We start from the raw sequence: 20,878 nt of genomic DNA on the forward strand, positions 1-20,878 counted from the left end.
TTTGCTTTCATGCATTCATTTATTGACATCTTCCTTTTTTTTGTTACATTACCTAAATACTTCATTCCTGAGATTAACAGACATCAATTCATTGAAAGGCGTTTCAAATTTCTGTACTTAGACAAGGTAAGTGGCGTAGTGGTTAGCACTGCTGCCTCATAGCTCCAGGGACCTGGGTTCAATTCCAGCCTTGGATGATCGTGTGGAGTTTGCACATCTGGGGCATGTCTGTGTGGGTTTCCTTCGGGTGCTCCGGTTTCCTCCCACAGATGTGCAGGTTAGGTTGATTGGCCATGCTCAATTAGCCCTTAGTGTCAGAGGGATTAGCAGGGTAAACATGTGTGGGGTTAAGGGGATAGGGAATGGATGGGATTGTTGTTGATGCAGGCTTAATGGGCCGAATGGCCTCTTTCTGCACTGTAGGGATTCTATGATTCTAAGATAATGCAGTGATCTTCCTATGAGAGAGAGAGAGACCTTCAAGTCATGAGATCTTGACTTCAAGTATGGGATCATTTCCTCTTCTCAGGTTGGGAGGGATTTTTTGATATGAAAGAAAGAACTCCTGTGTGTCCTGCCAATTAGTGATATTCTATTTAATCTAGAAAATCTTTTATGTGGTTAGGACTGTGTGCAAAGAGCACACTAATCAGTGATTTAAAAATACAACTGGAGTTCTTCTTTCATCTCGGCCAATTTTCTCCTCACTTTTCCCGCTAGGTTCCAAAGGCTACAGCTGCTTTCTGCTACCTCAATAAAGTTGCCATTTTTCACACGCAAGCCTAGGTAGCAAGTGTCAAAAACAGTACTCAACAGCGAGGTGTCACCACAAAACTCAATCCTGTCTCACACATGCCCAATTTCGAGAAGGATGCCACTAAAAAGCACTCAAGAGCAGGATCCTGGGCTCATGTTTCCCCTTGACTAATTCAAGGCCACTAAAGCCTATTATAGTCAGCTTCCCACTCAGACGAGATCACTTAAACCCAGTCAGACAGGGGACTAAAGCTTGAGCCCACCTGGACTGTGTGGCTCAGCTCAGTTCGAGGCAGTACTCTGATTAATTCAGCCACAGGGGAATTCGATACTTGGAGTCACAGAATCATGGTGAGAATTTTCCTGTCCTGTCCGCCATGGGAATCGTAGCGGGTGGACCATGCAAAGGTCTGTCGACCATAGTTGGGATTTTCTGGTTTTGGGGTGCGTGCAGCCAGAAAATCCCGCCCATAGAATCAAAGAGGTATATAGCACGGAAACAGGCCCTTCGGCCCAACTCGTCCATACCGACCAGGTTTCCTAAACTAGTCCCATTTGCCTGTGTTTGGCCCATATCCCTCTAAACCTTTCCTATCCATGTACCTGTCCAAATGTCTTTTAAACGTTGTATCTGCCTCTACCACCTCCTCTGGCAGCTCATTCTATATACACACCACCCTCCATATGAAAAAGTTGCCCCTCAGGTCCCTTTTAAATCTTTCCCTCTCACCTTAAACCTATGCCCTCTAGTTTTGGACTCCTCTACCCTGGGGAAAAGACCTTGGGCACTTCATAATTTTATAAAACTCTATAAGGTCACCCCTCATCCTCCTAACTCCAAGGTAAAAAATCCCAGCTCATCCAGCATCTCCTTATAAATCAAATCTTCCAGTCCCAGTAACATCCTTGTAAAAATTACTTTTATTTACACTACAGTTGATGTTGAGAGTATCAGACAGAACCCATCTATTACAAATGTCAGAACATACAATACATCAATTATCCTCTCACACTCTATTTAGCAAGTACCATGGCATTAAGAACCAATTGTAGAAACATTCTCACTTTTTGATTACCCAAAATCTGTTTCTAACTTTCTCAGTTTCAACCATGGAGGTCACAGAATGTTAACAGCTGCAATTTTTAAGTCCATTCACGGGATGTGGACATCACTGGCAAGGCCAACATTTATTGCCAATCCTCATTGCCCTTGAGAAGGTGGTGATGTGCCACCTTCTTAAATGGCTGCAATCCGTGTGGTGACGGTATTCTCAAATGTGTTGTGAAGCATGAAGATTCTACGATGTTGAGCCATGTCAACATGACCTAACAGATGTAGGAACGATGATATGTTTCCAAGTCAGAATGGTTGCCAAACTTGGAGGGGAACTTTCAGATGGTGATATTCCCATCCATTTGTTGCTCTTATCTTTCCAGGTGGTAAATGCTGCTACTGAAGCAGTATTGCCAAGTTGCTGCAGCACATCTTGTAGATTCTGAACATGACAGCCGTGGGCAGCACGGTGGCACAATGGTTAGCACTGCTGCCTCACAGCACCAGGGACCTGGGTTTAATTCTGGCCTCAGGTGACTGTGTGGAGTCTGCACTTTCTCCCCATGTCTGCATGGGTTTCCTCCGGGTGCTCCGGTTTTCTCCCACAATGCAAAGATGTGCGGGTTAAGTTGATTGGCCATGCTCAATTGCCCCTTAGTGTCTGGGGATGAGCAGGCTTAGTAGATGGGTTTACAGGGATAGGGCCTGGAAGAGATTGTTGTTGCTGCAGGTTCAATGGGCTGAATGGCCTCCTTCTGCACTGTAGGGATTCTATGGGAGTGAACATTTAAGGTGATGAATGGGATCCCAATCAATCTTGGTGACATCCATATTGACAATTGTTGATATTGAGCTTGCTTGGTGGTTACAATTGAGGCCACTGAATGAAAACTAACCAGAAAATATATTGACCTCATGGGCCAAAAGGACACACAAAACTTGGGGAAGGAATTAACTTGTTATCATGAGCAAACAAGGGATATCCACTGAAGGATAGAATACAAAATTGAAAAATTTAGACGATCAAATTGCCCCTTCAAATCAGTTATAGAATTGTAAAAAATATACACCAGTGGCGGGGTCAGTGTTTACTCCTCTCAGCTTGTGTATTCTCATATAACACGACCGGTGAAAACAACAACACGGGAAAGTGGTGCAAGGCTATAATAAAACGACCACTAAAAAAAAAACTTGTCCACATCTTCAACTACAGTGCTGAGACGTTATTTTAATTCAGATCACATCGCTGCTGGCAGCAACTCTGAAGCACACAGGAGCAGGGGAAACAATTTAAGTACATGGTGGGCATGACATTTACACAAAAATCAACTTCAAGTTTGGTTTGAAAACAGGAAGAGAGGATGAGGGACTTTCATCAGTGCTGTAGACTTCTGTGAACTTTGCAGTCCTCCTCCGATTCAAAACAGATTGTATAAATAGGAGGTCTCGCTGATACAAATAGGTAAATGGGAGTGTTTAACAAAGGATGACTGCTGACAGAGATAAGTCTATATCCTGCAAATCTGTTTCCTGTCATGCAGTTGACTTTAATCTTTTATATTTAGCACATGGGCGCCTTTTCACAGCAGGTGACTGAATTGCACATTCACTTTTGTGAGGGGAATCTAATGGTGCCATCGAATGCTGCATCAGTGACGGGATTTATCTGCCTCACTTCTGTTATGGGGGCAAAATACGAATGTCTAAAGCAGATATACACCTTACGATCACAACAGCATTAACACAAATAAAATACCTCCTTGTAGGTTCTGTTGCTTTACTCAAATGTACATAAAAATCACCTCAAAGCTGATGAGGAAGGTGCAGGTCTGGCAGCTTCAGCTGACAATTTGGGGCAGACTAATATTTGTCTTTTCATTTCAAATGCTTTCGTTCTGTTATTTTTTTAACCACAGAGCAGGTTTTATGATCCTTAAAATGTTCCACAAGGCTAAAACTGTTGGCCCAAACAGTTCTTACGAGAGTCAAAGACACCCATTTGCAGCTTTCTTATGGAAAAATCGACAGGGTTATGGATCCAATTCCCAAAATACCAGTTAAACTTCTGTAAGCTTTGAAAGCAAAACTGGAAGTGACTTATTCCTTTTGCCATAAAAAGGGGACGTGGGGATAAAGCAAATTTGACACGTTTAATATGATTTCTCGCACCATGTAATCAGGTGGATTAACATCTTATTGTATTTTGTTGGTACCTGGTTGAAAGATTAAATTATATCGTCACAACACAATGAACTGCTCATGTTTCTGATTGAGGTGTGTGGGAAAACATGTTTTATGTGGAGGGAAGCAAAATTGATATTACATTCATTGAAAACAAGTCAGTGTTGCAATGTTACCTGAACAGTCATGTTAAGATGCACAGTAAAGAAACTCTCCCTACCCGCATCTGCCTCACTGATTTTAGCCATATTGTCTCTGGTTATTGGGTTTTGACCTTGATTCCCCCCAGTTTACAGATTGTGAGGTATGGCCATGAGGAATGACTGAGAATGAATGGGCAAGCAATTTGCTTTTGTTAAGCATTTCTGGAGCTAAGTCGTTTTTGGCAGCCCGCTCGCATTATGACATTTTTTCTCTCCAAGTTTAATTGTAATTTTTATTTTCCAGTGAGACATTCAGTAACCTCCTTTCCGAACATTTTTTTTTTCTTCCAGAGGCAAATTTATAGATTTTGCAAAAGGAAAACAAACCCTTCACGGTCTAAAGCAAGAGCTCTAAATAAAAGGAGTGTGTAAAACAGCTGAAATACAGAAATTGATAGGGTTTATTTTTTTCCTTTTGTTGACCTGTGTTTAATTTGTTTTGTTTTTGTGTTTCTCTCTGCAGATGAGCCAAGCAGGTGTTATTTTCATGACGGAGACGGCGTGTGTGAAGACTTTGAGAAAATGACGAGCGTACGGGATTGCGGTCTCTACACACCCAATGGTTTTACAGACCAATGGGCCAATAACGTCACTGTTTCGCACCATGATGATCAGTATTGTCCTGGCTGGGTGATCATTGGACACCCAGCTGCAACAAAGGTAAGGAAAACATTTTTAAAACTGTACTTTTGTATTTGGTAATCGCAGCCCAGAACTGGTCACTGGTGATTGCAACAGATCGAATGCTTAAGGCAAGCATTCAGTCATCACTCTGTCTACTCTTTTCTTTACATGACTTATTTTTAAAGTTTTAAAGTTTATTTATTAGTGTCTCAAATAGGCTGACATTAATACTGCAATGAAGTTACTGTGAACATCTGCAAAAATAGAGGAGAAAAGGTCATCATGCAAACACGCTAAAGATATCCAACCCACTTATGATTAACTGAAAGCACGGTGATACAGTGGTTAGCACTGCTGTCTCACCACTTACTGTACCTACCCCAGTCCAATGCTGGCAACTCCACATCATGCCTCACAGTGCCAGGGATCTGGTTTGATTCCCAGGTTGAGTCACTGTCTGTGCGGAGTCTGTGCGTTCTCCCCATGTTTGCGTGGGTTTCCTCCAAGTGCTCCAGTTTCCTCCCACAGTCTGAAAGACATGCTGGTTAGGTGCATGGCCATGCTAAATTCTCCCTCAGTGTATCTGAACAGGCTCCGGAGTGTGACGACTAGGGGGTTTTTCACAGTAACTTCATTGCTATATTAATGGAAGCCTACTTGTGACACTGGAGTGGCATAGTGGCTAACACTGCTGCCTAACAGTGTCAGGGACCTGGCTTCGATTCCTGGCTTGGGTCAGTACCTGTGGGGCGGCACGGTAGCACAGTGGTTAGCACTGCTGCTTCACAGCTCCAGGGACCTGGGTTCGATTCCCGGCTTGGGTCACTGTCTGTGTGGAGTTTGCACATTCTCCTCGTGTTTGTGTGGGTTTCCTCCGGGTGCTCCGGTTTCCTCCCACAGTCCAAAGATGTGTGGGTTAGGTTGATTGGCCATGCTAAAAATTGCCCTTAGTGTCCTGAGATGTGTAGGTTAGAGGGATTAGTGGGTACATATATAGGCATATGGGGGTAGGGCCTGGGTGGGATTGTGGTCGGTGCAGACTCGATGGGCCGAATGGTCTCTTTCTGTACTGTAGGGTTTCTATGATTTCTATGAGTCTATATGTTCTCCCCATGTCTGCATGGGTTTGCTCCGGGTGCTCTGGTTTCCTCCCACAGTCTGAAAGACGTGCCAGTTAGGTGTATTGGCCATGATAAATTCTCCCTCAGTGTACCCTGGCGCTGGAGTGTGGCGACAAGGGGATTTTCACAGTAATTCCATCGCAGTGTTAACGTAAGCCTACTTGTGACACTAATAAATAAACTTAAAAACTGAAACAAATGCAAAGGTTGCAGATCAAATATTAGTACAACAAAGCAATACATTTCCATTCTTGTTCCCGAATTTCAAGATTAGAAGTTTTTATTTCCCTTCGAGAACATTGGTTCACAATGACATTGAGTCATGATCATGAATTCACCAGTTTCACTGAATCATATTGCAGCATTATCCATAATCTTTTTATTTTCAACATCTAGTGGTTCTGCATGTAACACTGAGTAATGGAATAAGATTATTGTTAACCTTTCCTCTCAATACTTTACACGGCAAGTGTTCAGGGAGAACCTTTTCAAAAAAGCAAGTGTCCAACTTAGACTTTGGACAGCAACTATGAAACAGGTGACAATGAGGATGCAGCCTGCTTTGCATCTTTCTTGGCTTTCGTTTCCATTATTTTTTGTATGAGCAGCACAATGGGACTAACGTGTAGCTCTCAGCGGCACGGTGGCACAGTGGTTAGCACTTCTGCCCCACAGTGCCAGGGTCCCGGGTTCAATTCCCGGCTTGGGTCACTATGTGGAATTTGCACATTCTCTCTGTGTCTGCGTGGGTTTCCTCCGGGTGCTCCAGTTTCCTCCCACAGTCTGAAAGACATGCTGGTTAGGTGCCTTGACCCGAACAGGCGCCAGAATGTGGCGATTAGGGAAATTTCACAGTAACTTCATTGCAGTGTTAATGTAAGCCTTACATTTGACTAATAAATAAACTTTATTTTTCAATGAGTCGCCACACACAAGGCAGGCCAAATGGCCTCTTTCTGTGCTCCAAGAGCCCTTGCAGTAATTTTCTCAATGTAATGGAAAGGGGGAGATGCAAAATGAGCTGCTATATAGTATATAGCACTACTATCTCGTACTATATACTATAGTATATAGTACTATATACTAGTATATAGTATATACTAGTATATACTAGTATACTAGTATATTAGTATACTAATAGTATACTATACTAGTATAGTGTACTATACTATACTAGTATAGTATGCCACTATACTAGCTACTGGCACAGCTAGTATAGTAGCAAACTTCTCTAGTTTGCTACCATACTGGAAAAGTCAAAATTGCCTTGATTCCAATAAGCAACTAAAATTTCAGAGTTTGGCACGATATTGACCACTGTTACCAATCCCACGAGACAGAGTTAGACTCAAACTATGTATTAATAACATGATAAGATATATTGGAAGAATCTTGGTACTTTCTTTTCAACAATTTCCACTACCAGACTATCCCGGGCTAGTATTCGACACTGTACTTTTACTAACATTATTGCACTGAACCTGTGTACTTTGCCTGCAACAGTTTTCCCCTACGAAGTTCATTTCCTTTGTTAAGAATAGTTTTCCTGTTTGGTTAGTCTGATTATCTGTGCCACTGTCCTCTGGCAGAGTGCTGAAAGAAGGCTGCCATTTTTAACGCGAATCAAATGCTCTGCTTTCTGGACGTCCCTCCTTTCTGGTGCTCACCAGGGGACCTCTGCATCCAGCAGAAATACGCTGAATACGAAGATACTGATATCATCAGGGTTCAGACTTCAGGCACAAAGCCCAGAAACGAACATTGCCCAACATACTCTGGTGCCTTTCATTCAGCACAGTGCTCTGCATGTTTTGCAATGAGTCAACTGCACAATTTTCTGCTACACTGGCAGTGCTAGGGGCGCCTGGCTTTAAAATCTGAGTTCATACTAAATATTACCATTGTTATCACTTATTATAGTGGTATAATCGCCACTTTTTTATTCATTCGTGGGACATGGGCATCTCTGGGTGGCCAACATTTGTTTCCCATCCCGAGTTGCCCTTGAACTGAGTGGCTTGTGAGGCCATTTCAGAGGCAGTTGAGAGTCAACCACATTGCTGTGTCTCTGGAGCCACATTTACTCCAGTCCAGGTAAGGACGGCAGATTTCCTTCCCTAAAGGACATTATTAAACTAGATGGGTTTTTCCGACAATGGTTCCATGGACCATTGTCATCAGTAGACTCCTAATTCCAGATATTTTTATTGAATTCAAATTCCACAATCTGCCCTGGTGGGATTTGAACCTGGGTCCCCAGAACATTAGCTGAGTTTCTGGATTAATAGTCTAGCGATAATACTACTTGATCATTACTTCTATTGATAAAACATCTTGCCTTCAGAAGAAGCTTCCCCAGAAGCCACATTTAAGCAATCTTTGATATCTTGATATAAATCACAGATAAATATTTCAATTCTACCCTTGGGTAAAGTGGAAGATTCGAGCTAAACGCATTTATATTCCATCATGAAAGGCAGCCACTGCTGCCACTACTCATAAAGTCTGTGTGCAAAACTTAAAACCTTCAAAGTGTTTACTCTTTTGATTTGACTTGATTTATTATTGTCACGTGTATTGGGATTCAGTGAAAAGTATTGTTTCTTGCACGCTATACAGACAAAACATGCCATTCATAGAGTACATAGGGCAGAAGGAAAGGAGAGGGTACAGAATGTAGTGTTACAGTCATAGCTAGGGTGTAGAGAATATATGGTGGGCCATTCAAAAGTCTGAAGGCAGCAGGGAAGAAGCTGTTCTTGAGGTAGCTGGTACTTGACCTCAGACTTTTGTATCTTTTTCCCAACGAAGGTGGAAGAGAATATGTCTGGGGTGCGTGAGGTCCTTGATTGTGCTGGCTTCTTTTCCGAGGTAGCGGGAAGTGTAGACAGAGTCAAGGGATGGGAGGCTGGTTTGCGTGATGGGCTGGGTTACGTTCACAACCCTTCGTAGTTTCTTGCAGTCTTTGTTTCTTGCTGAGAATGTAGTGAACTGAAATGTATGTACTAATTCACTGGTACATTTGGAGATATCATGGCCACAGTTCAATGAGAATAAGCCAACTTATAAAAGGTTCATGTTTCATGATTATGGGAGAATAACATTCTTGCTGTTCACCATAAATATGCAAAACCAGCCTATTATTACATTTTTAGTAAGGTGTCATATTTCCTGGAATATCACCTCTTAATTCTTGGTTGCTATACATAAAAGAAATGCCTCTATGTGTTCAAGGCCACTGATCATCCAGTTCTGAAGGCTACTACACAGGATATTTGGCATAGAAACAGCTCATCCAGTCCATGTCGATGTTTATCCTTCACTCAAGACTCAGCCTAACTTTTTTCATCAAAATCTACCATCATAATCATCTATTCCCTTTTCCCTCAGATGCTTGTGCATTATTATTTGCTTGGTGTGGTGACACCATCTAAGGCGAAGCAGCCCACTTGCTCCAAACCAATCCATCACTTCAACATTTCCCTCCTCGACCAATGGTGCACAATGGCAGCAGTGTGTACCATCCACAAGATGCCTTGCAGCAACCAAAGCACCTTCAACAGCACCTTGTAAAACAAAGACTCTGACCATTGCTGTGGTAGCAGGATCCATATTCTTACTGCCCTTTAAGTGAAAAAGTTTCTTCTGAATTCCCTATTGAATTTTATGGTTCTTATCTTATATCAATGGCCTCTAGTTATCCTCTTCTTCACAAGAGGAAATGTTCTTTCTCTATCCACTCTGTCAAAATCTTTTATAATTTTAAAAACTTATACTAGGCAGAAGAAAAGAGATCCAACACGTCAATCCTTTTCTAAGTTAAGTTTTAAGTTTATTTATTAGTGTCACAAGTAGGCTTACATTAACACTGCGATGAAGTTACTGTGAAAAACCCCTAGTCGCCACACTCCGGCGCCTGTTTGGGTACACTGAGGGAGAATTTAGCCTGGCCAATGCACCTAACCAGCACGTCTTTTGGACTGTGGGAGGAAACCGGAGCAGCCGGAGGAAACCCATGCAGACACAGGGAGAACGTGCAGACTCCGTACAGACAGTGACCCAAACCGGGAATCGAACCTGGGTCCCTGGCACTGTGAGGCAGCCGTGCTAACCATTGTGATATGCATACCCATGAATCACGGGCAAAATAGCGACGACAATTATGGACACCAAAAGTTTTCTACTTGCATGACCTGACAATTTCAATGGAAATATTGCTTCATTGTGATATTTGGGAGCCAACGTTAGTTTGGGAGTATATAGTAGAATGCAAGTTGAAGGTGACTCAATGAATAGCTAGGAATATCCAAGCATTGAGTGAAAAGAAAACTTGTTGTTTTTTCATTCTTGGGACATAATCATCATTGGCAAGGCCAGCATTTATTGCCATCACTAAGTGCCCTTGAGGAGGTGGTTGCGAGCGATTATCTTGAACCGCAGCAGTCCATTAGTGTAGGTACACTTACAGTGCTGTTAGAAGGAAGTTCCAGGATTTTAACCCAGGGACACTGATGGAACAGCGATATCATTCCAAATCAGGATAATGAATTGACTTGGGGGAATCTTATTCTGGGTGGTCAGGGCCATTGGTTCACAAGATGTAATTTGAAGGTGCCTTGGTGAGTTGCTGCATGACATCTTAAGGATGGTACACACTCCTGTCATTGTGCACCACTGGTAGAGGGAGGTAAATGTTGAAGTGGTGGATGGGTGCTGATCAAGTGGGTTGCTTTGCCTTGGATGGTGTTAAGCTTCTTGAATGTAGGCCAGACCAGGTAAGGACAGCAGATTTCCTTCCTGAAAGATATTAGTGAACTGGGTTTTTTAGACAATCAACAATGATTTCATGGTCATCATTAGACTTTTAATTCCAGATCTTTTTTGATTGAATTCAAATTTCACCATCTGCCAGGTTGGGATTTGAACCCAGGTCCCTGGAGTATTACTCTGGGTCTCTGGATTGCTAGTCCACTGATAATTCCGCTGTGCCATTACCTCCCCAGTAAAGGAACGAGTTCTGAATTACTAGCCATAGCTTAGAAATCTATCAGACCTCCCGTCATCCTCCTTTATTCCAAGGAGAATAACACCAACTTCTCTAACCTAACATTGTAGCTAAATTTCCTCTTCCCTGGAACTATCCTAGTAAATCTCCTCCGCACCCTCTCAAAGACCCTCACATCCTGACTAAATTGCAGTGAGTAGAACTGCACACACCATTCTTGTTGTGGTTGAACCAGAGCATTATAAAAGTTTGACATGGCTCCCCTATTTTTATATGCGCCCAGTACCTCTAATTATGATTCCAAGATTCCACGTGCTTTGCTACCTGCTCCCTCTTGTATGTGGTATGTGTGAACTAAAACACTGGAATCACAGAATCATTGAAATTAGAGAACAAAATGAAGGTCCATACGTTCAAGGATTTACATTAATGTTGGAATCATTAAAGTTAAAAGTGAAGGGAGACTGTGGACTTGTTCACATTGATGATCTGAAATAGAAGGTGGCATGGTGGCACTGTGGTTAGCACTGCTGCCTCGCAGCACCAAGGACCCAGATTCGATGATGACTCTGTGGAGTTTGCATTTTCACCCAGTGTCTGCATGAGTTTCCTCCAGATGCTCTGGTTTCCTCCAACAGGCCAAAGCTGTGCAGGTTAGGTGGATTGGCCGTGGTAAACTCCCTCTTATTGTCCCAAGATGTGTAGGTTAGGCAGATTTGTGGGGTAAATATGTGGTGTGACAGGGATAGGGTCTGGGTATGTTATTCCATTGGAAAGTCAGTGCAGACCCAATGGGATGAATGGCTTCCTTCTGCGCTGCATGGATTCTAGATTCTCATCATTTAACTCTGCTTCTCATAAGAAGGCAGTTTAGCAGGGTCATTTGAGGTGTTTGTCACTATTGCTATACTCAATGGAAATGGAACATAATTTAAATCCCATTGCTGTCCATTGAGAATATGATCTGTGTGTCCATTTTTTATAAAGCAAATGTAATATAGTCTGAGGAAATAGTCAATGTCCTAAACAGTGAAAGTAGTTATAGAAGTAATAGAACAAGAAGCAAAATCCATTAGTATTTTTGTTCTGATGGAGTTTCGACAACTCTTGACTCAGTCATGAGATGGAACCATTTTGAGGGACCAAAGACTTTAAGAATGTGGAGAAAATACACAGAAGAATTGAGAGTTCTTTAAGCAGATCTCTCTATTGTGTAGCCTTTTGGGCAGCCTTATTTTAATCTCTTAAGGTCAATTGTTTAAAAGGCAGGTTATACTTGCTCTTCACTTCTGCCACTTTCAGATGGGCTTGGTGAGGAAACATATAAATTAGAAGCAGGAGTAGATCATTCGGCCCCTCGAGCCTGCTCCACCATTCATTATGATCATGGCTGATCATCAAATTCAATATCCCATTCCCCCCCCTATCCCTTGATCCCTTTAGCCCCAAGAGCTATGTCTAATTTCTTCTTGAAATCACACAACGCTTTGGCCTCAACTACTTTCTGTGGTAGTGAATTCCACACATTCACCACCCTCTGGGTGAAGAAATGTTTCCTCACCTCAGTTCTAAAAGGTTTACCCCTTATCCTCAAACTATGATCCCTGGTTTTGGACTCCCCCACCATCGGGAATACTCTTTCTGAATCTATAGAAACATAGAAGATTAGGAGTTTAGATGAAACATAACTCTAGGTGTGCCCGATTAAAAACACAACAGTGAAATATTTCACAGGAAGCAAACAGATAAAGCGTGGGCTTACTATTTTGTGCCTTTTTCCTACTTTGTTGATTTTACAGCTCTACCTCTGGAGGTAGTAAACAGCGAGCAGTGGAACAAAAGGAGCACTTGTTCAGCTAGTGATTAACTTGACGCTTCCATCAATTTAATTTCAAATGCCAAAGCATTCCCACCATCAGCTTGGAGAGCAGACAGTTCTCCCGTCTATCCAATGTTGATGCGGTGACTTCCTTCGGATCTCAACAGTAGCAATCCCATAGGTTGTGTGAAAGCGTTGCGCAAGTTCATTAAGCCGAATAAAATTCTAGCCAGACAGTGCAACTAATTGATTTGTTTGCACCCATTCCCATATCCACTGAAAGGAACGAGACACATGTTTAAAGTCTCTTACTTAGAATGTTAATGGGTACACTGGCATTGTGAGCAAAATGTTCCCTGTATCCAGTTGTTCCCATTAAGCAAACACTCTAAGATCTCGGGGAAATTAATTGTGCTTGAGCAAATTCCTTTTGAAGTAAATGTTCCCATTAAAAAGGTGCATTTTAACTGGTATGTACTCTATATGCCATTGCCTGCCCCACAGGGAGCATTTTTGATAGTATAAGTGGGTACAGATTATTTCCATCTCAGTCATTCTTTGGCATTCAGTTGTAGCGCTGAACCAGAAATTAATGATTATATTGTGCATACATGTTTCCTCTGGCGAAATAGATTTGCGACATATTGTAATCCCATAGGCTGTTTGGAAGGGCCATGGTTCAATGTTATCCACTGTATACATGTTGTTCCAGTGTTTTGGAATGATCAAATTATTTAAAATGTCATTGATGGAGGAGGGGGTGATGGGGGTGGTAGAGGGACGGCAGGTGGTGCTGTTGCCAGTCAGAACATTGTCATTCCTCCTATTACCTAGTGTCAGATCCCGTAGCTCATTGATGAGATGATGGCCTCTTCTCTGTTGATTGCAGGATTGCAGTTTGACATGAGTTTGTACAAAAATATAATCCTGCACTTCAAACAACAGCGCCCACCACCAGCTCCACCCCCCCCCCCCCCCCCGCCCCCGCAAAAGGTCTAATGGCCATTCATCACAAAGCTATTTGTCAGATTGTGCGGTGCTCAAAATGTGACTTTAAGTTATATTTAAACAAAGTCACTGCGCCTTATTGTGAAATGTTTGTAACATTTCTGAGAGATGGAAGGTAATGCTATGCCCGAGCATTTTCTTTTTTCTTTTGTTCTGCTAGTGTAATTAAATACTTTTGTATTTCATCTGTGAGATGGGTCCAAAGATCAGGTTCGTGTGAATGGATCAATTTTACTGTTAGTCTGAAAACCCTGCATTTTAGTTAGCTTTTCACTTGGGAAAAAAACTGTTTGGCACATTTGAAAGACTGGAGTGAGCTACGTTTAAAAAGCACCTAAGAGGGGTAACTTGATAAAATGAGAGCTTGAGAAATAATTATGTTCCAACAGCAATAACCACACTACCACCGAGTTAATTACGGCTTCAATTGATGCCATTGTCAAAAGAGCAACAAGAATACAATTCTACTTCACAGTATATGGGGAAATATTCCTCACTGGAGACTGTAAGAGCCACTTTGCCTTGCTTGTTAGAACTGGTTAGTTAAGAGAGTCCTGGATGAAACAATGGTTTTTGATCTTCTAATCTACTGGGGGCCCTGGAAGCTAAGATTGATAACACAAATGTGCATCATTCACTTGCTGGATGGAACATTTCTTTCCTTTGTAAGTAATAGCAGCACATTACTTCAGTTGTCTTTTTGATGAGGACATGCAGGCTTACATCATAGGATGGTGACTCAATGGAAAACTAATGTACAACAGATCTCCACCTGTTTGGTACTAATGATAATGACGCTAATATGAAGTAAATGGATCATAGTGGTAGGGCTGTGTGCTTCTGCTGTTCAGTGAGTAGTTGAAACTGAAAGAGGAGTGCTTTCAGCAAGCAAACAGCATTTGGAAATAGCTAAATATTGAGAGATTATCCCTACTTGTTACGGGATTTGATAAGTTACAATCACCACAAGCTCTCTTATATACATCACTTGTGCTACAAGGATAGCAGCAAAAAAACGACCATTGTAAAACAAGCCCTGTAAAAAGAAACAAATAAGTCACAAATTAAAAAATAGAACAATGACAATGGAATTTGTTAATCATTAAGGGCCTACATTAAACAATACTTCTTAATTAAAACCAAGTACATTTGAAAGTGTGGTATATATCAGTTTCCTTTGGTCATAGCCTATCTGTATCCTGGCACAGATTTTAACAGCTTTACTATAAAGACTATTTATTTTATTTATTAATGTCACAAGTAGACTTAAATTAACACTGCGATGAAGATACTGTCAAAATCCCCTAGTTGCTACACTCTGGCGCCTGTTCGGGTACACTGAGGATGAATTTAGCATTGCCAATGCACTTAACCAGCATGTCTTTTTGACCGTGGGAGGAAACAGGGGCACCCGGAGGAAACCCATGCAGACACAAGGAGAACATGCAAACTCAGCGCAGACAGTGACCCGAGGCCGGGAATCGAACCCAGGTCCCTGGCGCTGTGAGGCAGCAGTGCTCACCCATGTGCCACCGAAATACAAAGTAAATCCATCTGAAACTCTAATTATTATCACATTCGGATCCTAGTGAATGATCCTGTTGCCTGTAACAGATCTGTGCAGGGCAAAACATTGCAGAAAGAGTGTTAAATACTGCTCATTAGTCAAAAGGGAAAGAAATGTCAGCCTTTCAGTACAATTCCCCCATGTCTAAACTGATCATCTGCCAGGTAGTCTGCTGTTTACCAGGAACCCAATTGGAGAGGCTAACACCTTTTAGCTGAGGGCTGGAATCAGTCCCACACATGTTTCAGGAAATCAGAGAATGACACATTGGTGTAAGAACGGCTGCTCCACTTTAACATCCTGGTTTTAAAAAAAACATTTTCTGTCGGCCACCTCAAGTGCCCTTATGTGATTCTTGCGTGTGAGGGCCACTTCTGTAAGTGGCAAGATGACAGATAATCTGACCTTTGATTTGCCAAAATTCCTTTTACAGGAGCAGCAGGCAGAGCTTTAACACTTAACCCCGGCCATTTATTAAATCTTGTTCCAGTCTAGTAACAATAAACGTTCAAAGCAAAGAGCCAAAAAAACAAACCGCTCAAATCCATTAATTCTACTGATGGACTCTATAGGGCAGATCCTGACTGTGCAATAGTGACTTCAATACAATTATAAATCAGCATGGACGTAACGCTCTAACTGATCATTCAATGTCACCCATATTACACTTATGCACAGAGTCAAGATCTATGAATTTATTGCATAAACCCTTCTTCATATGCTGGATTTTTTATTTGTTTCCAAATTATGTTTTATTCTCTCCTCCCATTACATCTCCACCCACTCACACCAGCTCATTCCCCCCAACTTGACACCGCAGGAAGCCAGATTGCACACAGTTTGGCCAGTGTTATGATTGATCTGTCTGGAGGGAGATATGAGAGTGGTTCCAGTGGGATGGGCCATCCATTTTTTTTCTCTTCCAACTGCTTCCTTAGCTCGTCAAAAATGAGATTTTGTTCCAGTTCACCCAATCAGCAGAGGTCAGAGGTCAAACCTGGGACCAACACTGGCTTATGCGGCTCAGTTATAGAATCATTGAATCCTAAAGTGTAGAAGGAGGCCATTCGGCCCATTGAATCTGCACCAACCACAGTCCCACCCAGGCCCTATCCCCATAACCCCATACATTTACCCTAGCTAATGCCCCTGATACTAAGGGGCAATTTAGCATGGCCAATGCACCTAACCCACAAACCTTTTGACTGGGGGAGGAAACCGGAGCACTCGGAGGAAACCCACGCAGACACAGGGAGAATGTGCAAACTCCACACAGACAGTGACCCAAGCCAGGAATCGAATCTGGGTCCCTGGCGCTGTGAGGCAGCAGTGCTAACCACTGTGCCACCAAGTCATCCAAGTTTGATGCCACGTAGCACACTTTCCCACCAAGGCATAGGGAGAACAACAACTGAGAAGGTGACTGGCACATGGTTGTACAATACCTTGTTGGTTTGGAACACTCACAGGAGCAACAGACTGACTACAGTGCTCATACACCTGGCCTTCATACTCTGAAAATGTATTCATTATTGTAAAATTCAGCTATTATATATTTTGTTTTATTTTCCTCTGACACCTCGCTGACTTGTCTCAAACTTTGATTTCTCATTCGCGGGAAAAACATAGAATCATAGAATCCATACATTGCAGAAGGAGGCCATTCGGCCCATCAGGACTGCACTGACTCTCTGACAGAGCATCTTACCAAGGTCCCATCCTAGTAACACCACGTATTTACTCCGCCAATCTCCATGACCAGATCATCTTGGGACACTATGGGACAATTTAGCATGACCAATCCACCTAACCTTCACATCTTGGGACTGTGGAAGGGAACGGGAACACCTGCAGGAAACCTAACACAGACACGGGGGAGAACGTGCAGACTCTGCACAGGCAGTGACCTAAGCCAGGAATCGAATCCGGGTCTCTGGCGCTGTGAGGCAGCAGTGCTAACCACTGGGCCACCGTGCATATGACTGGAGACCACCTATTGCAACACACTTGAATCACAATTGGTTTAAACTTAATAACCTAATTTGCCGATATAAGGACATTAACTGCACCACAAATAAAACAAATTGCTGGTGGGCTTTTTTTGAGGGGATTATGATCGTATGATTAATGTGCTGCATAAAATGAAGAAAATATGTCTTACGTACTTATTAGTATTATTGTTAAGCTCATGTGGCAATTGTACTCAGTTCAGAGAGAAATGTTTGTGTTTATTTCTCTAATCCTACGTGACTTGATTCTGAACTAAAATAACCTGAAGCATAACGATAATTTTTCAAACTTCTGGTTTTACCCTGGTCAGATAGAGGTCCAACTGGTGGCCTGCACAAATTAATCAGTCTTGATTTGACTTCATAGAATCATAGAAACACTAGTGCAGAAAGAGGCCATTCGGCCCATTGAGCACAATCCCACCCACTTTCTATCCCTAGGTATTTAGTCCACGAATCTCCCTGATACTAAGGGGCAATTGAGCATGTCAATCCACCTAACCTGCACATCTTTGGACTGCAGGAGGAAACCGCAGCACCAGAGAAATCCCACGCAGGAGAACCTACAAACTCCACACAGTAGATGACCCAAGGCCAGAATTGAACTCAGGTCCCTGGTGTTGTGAGGCAGTGGTGCTAACCACTGTGCCACGCTAACTTGATTTGATTTATTATTGTCACGTGTATTAGTATACAGTGAAAAGTATTGTTTCTTGCGCACCATACAGACAAAGCATACCATACATGGAGAAGGAAAGGAGAGGGTGCAGAATGTGGTGTTACAGTCATAGCGAGGGTGTAGAGAAAGATCAGCTTTGTATAAGGTAGGTCCATTCAAAAGTCTGATGGCAGCAGGGAAGAAGATGTTCTTGAGTTGGTTGGTATGTGACCTCAGACTTTTGCATCTTTTTCCCGACAGTAGAAGGTGGAAGAGAGAATGTCCAGGGTGCGTGGGGTCCTTAATTATGCTGGCTGCTTTTCCGAGGCAGCGGGAAGTGTAGACAGAGTCAATGGATGGGAGGCTGGTCTGCGTGACAGAGAAAGAGAAATATCCTGACTGTGGAGACAGTTTTAATAGCTGCGGCAAATAGTTCTGCCTGACAACTTAGTGTATTATCCCTCCCCCGCAAACACTTCATTCTTGAAATTGTTTCTAAAAGATGTTTGTGATGTTATGACACCGTGTGGCTTCAGCTTCCCATCTGCAGCAAACAAATACCATATATAGGATAATAAAGGGCTGGCAGCAAGTTACAGAGCATTAATTCAATTCAGCAGTCCTGACAATGCAATAAAACTCGCGAGTGAAGCTCAGGCGATCTACAAATGTCACCAGAACTGCTAGATTGAATTACTGCCTCATATCTGCTGCCAGCTCTCTGTTGCTCTTTATACGTGGTCTATTGTCTGTTTTTAAAAGTGTCCTCTTTTGTTTGATAGATATTAAGACACTTTTGTTTAACCTTCATGCAGTTAGCACTGTCGATGAAAAAGCAAAAGAGTTGGAGATGTAAATCAGAGGGTGAAGGGTGAAGTTGAGGTGATTTCCCCCCACCCACCCGGCCCAAACTTTTCCAATTCACCCTTTCTTTCCCGAAAGACATCTGATGAGGAAAGGGAGGCATCTGAAGGAGATAAAGTAACTTAGCCATTTGATTCATGGAGATCCTCTTAGGTTTGTGACTGCTCTTTTAGGGTAAAGATAATACCATTGAAATGTATGAACTATATATTCATGGCAATTTTCCACCACGATACAGTCTTTTGCCAACCTCATTGAAACATGTCCCACATTGGAGAGAAGTCCTCTTAACATAGGGGGTTGTCACTCACCACCTGTGGCACTTTCCCCAATTGTTTGGAGCTGCTTTATTGGCTTCTTGCCACCATCTCCGGTTTCCTCGCCACCATCTCCGGTTTCCTCCCGCAGTCCAAAGATGTGAGGGTTAGATTGTTTGGCCGTGCTAAATTGCCCCTTAGTGTCAGGGGGGTTAGTTGGGTAAATACGTGAGGAAATGGGGATAGGGCCAGGGTGGGATTGTTGTCAGTCCAGTCTCGATAGGCCAAATGGCCTCCTTCTGCACTATAGGAATTCTATAATTTTGCTCATGTGGTTATTCCATGTGTGCGAGACTAGACAGTGCAAGGTCTCCAGCATCACAAGCAAAGCTAATCTGAAAGTTCTCACAGGCACACTTTCCAGCAGAGCTCACTGGGCTGCCATGCCAGTCATGATTACTCCACTTGATTGATCCTCTCTGAACCTAGGGTCCCTCAGCCAACTGCTTCAAACCAACCATTACTCCAGCCAACGTAAGACGGCTCCACGCAAGTTGATTCCAGGCCCTTCTGGTCTGGCCCGCTTGCTTATCACACCACATGATCTGTTTTAACCCATTAACCCCATCAGAATAGATCTTAAAATAAATAGACCACAGCAAAATACATAATGCACATCGCAATGTAAATGAGTCTGGGACAAGCGTCCTTTTCCACAGGTTAATAAACACAGAAACATTCAATCTTGAACAGTCGCTTTTAATCTCAAAACCAACCCGACTTTGCATGTGGCACAGTGGTTAGCACTGCTGCCTCAAAGCGCCAGGGACCGAGGTTCAATTCCCAGCTTGGGTCACCATCTGTGCGGAGTCTGCATGTTCTCCCCGTGTCTGCGCGAGTTTCCGCCAGTTCCCTCCCGCAGACCGAAAGACATGCTGGTTAAGTGCATTGGCCGTGCTAAATTCTCCCTCAGTGTATCCGAACAGGAGCCGGAGTGTGGCGAGTGGGGGATTTTCACAGTAACTTCATTGCAGCTTTAACGTAAGACTACTTGTGACTAATAAATAAACTTTAAACTTTTAAAAACTTGATGATATTAAAGCTTATTTTATACAGAAAGAATTGTAAACTTTCAAAGCTTTTAGCTGCACAATTTAAATGTCACACTCACAGTGAACCTGAGGACAGAGGAGCTACACTGTAAATCCAAGCATCTGTTAAGAATTGTGTAATAGTTCTTTTACACATTTGTCTGCACTCCCAGAGCAATTTATGCAGTTATGACTGGGCTAGCCAGCCAAATTAATAATTCTCCAATGGGCATGCTTATGTCGTGGAGCTGCTTATGCTCAAAAGTGTTGAAACTGCTGCCACACTTTATTTGCTTTGTTTACATCCTGTTATGGAAATAAGAGGACCAGTAACTACTTTAACTCAGGGACAGGGTGGTGAATTTATGGAAGAGTTTGAAGAGGTGATTAGTGTTGACAAATTCAAGAGGAAACAGGATAGATATTCGTCAGTGAAAGCAATTGAGGGGAATGTGAGACAGCGAAATTTACGATATTATTTTAACTTTAAAGGTTCAATAGTTTCTTCCCTTCCTGCACATTCTCATGTTTCCACCTGAAGCCAATTGCTTGCTTTTGACAATCATGATCGCAACTCAAAGCAATTACGCTGCATGACGGCACGGTGGCACAGCGGTTAGCACTGCTGCCTCACAGCGCCAGGGACCCAGGTTCGATTCCT

The 20,878-nt window shown here is 42.6% G+C and overlaps 1 protein-coding gene across 1 annotated transcript in view; it reads left to right on the forward strand.

Moving 5' to 3' along the window:
- Positions 1-20,878, forward strand: part of pappaa (pregnancy-associated plasma protein A, pappalysin 1a) — a 285,790-nt gene that overhangs the window by 120,362 nt on the left and 144,550 nt on the right. The window contains exon 10 of the mRNA XM_078227597.1: positions 4,658-4,854. Coding sequence (XP_078083723.1) covers positions 4,658-4,854 — 197 coding nt within the window. The remainder of the gene's footprint in view (positions 1-4,657; positions 4,855-20,878) is intronic.

Source organism: Mustelus asterias, chromosome 13 (genome assembly GCF_964213995.1).
Source record: "Mustelus asterias chromosome 13, sMusAst1.hap1.1, whole genome shotgun sequence".
NCBI classification, from domain to species: Eukaryota; Metazoa; Chordata; class Chondrichthyes; order Carcharhiniformes; family Triakidae; genus Mustelus; species Mustelus asterias.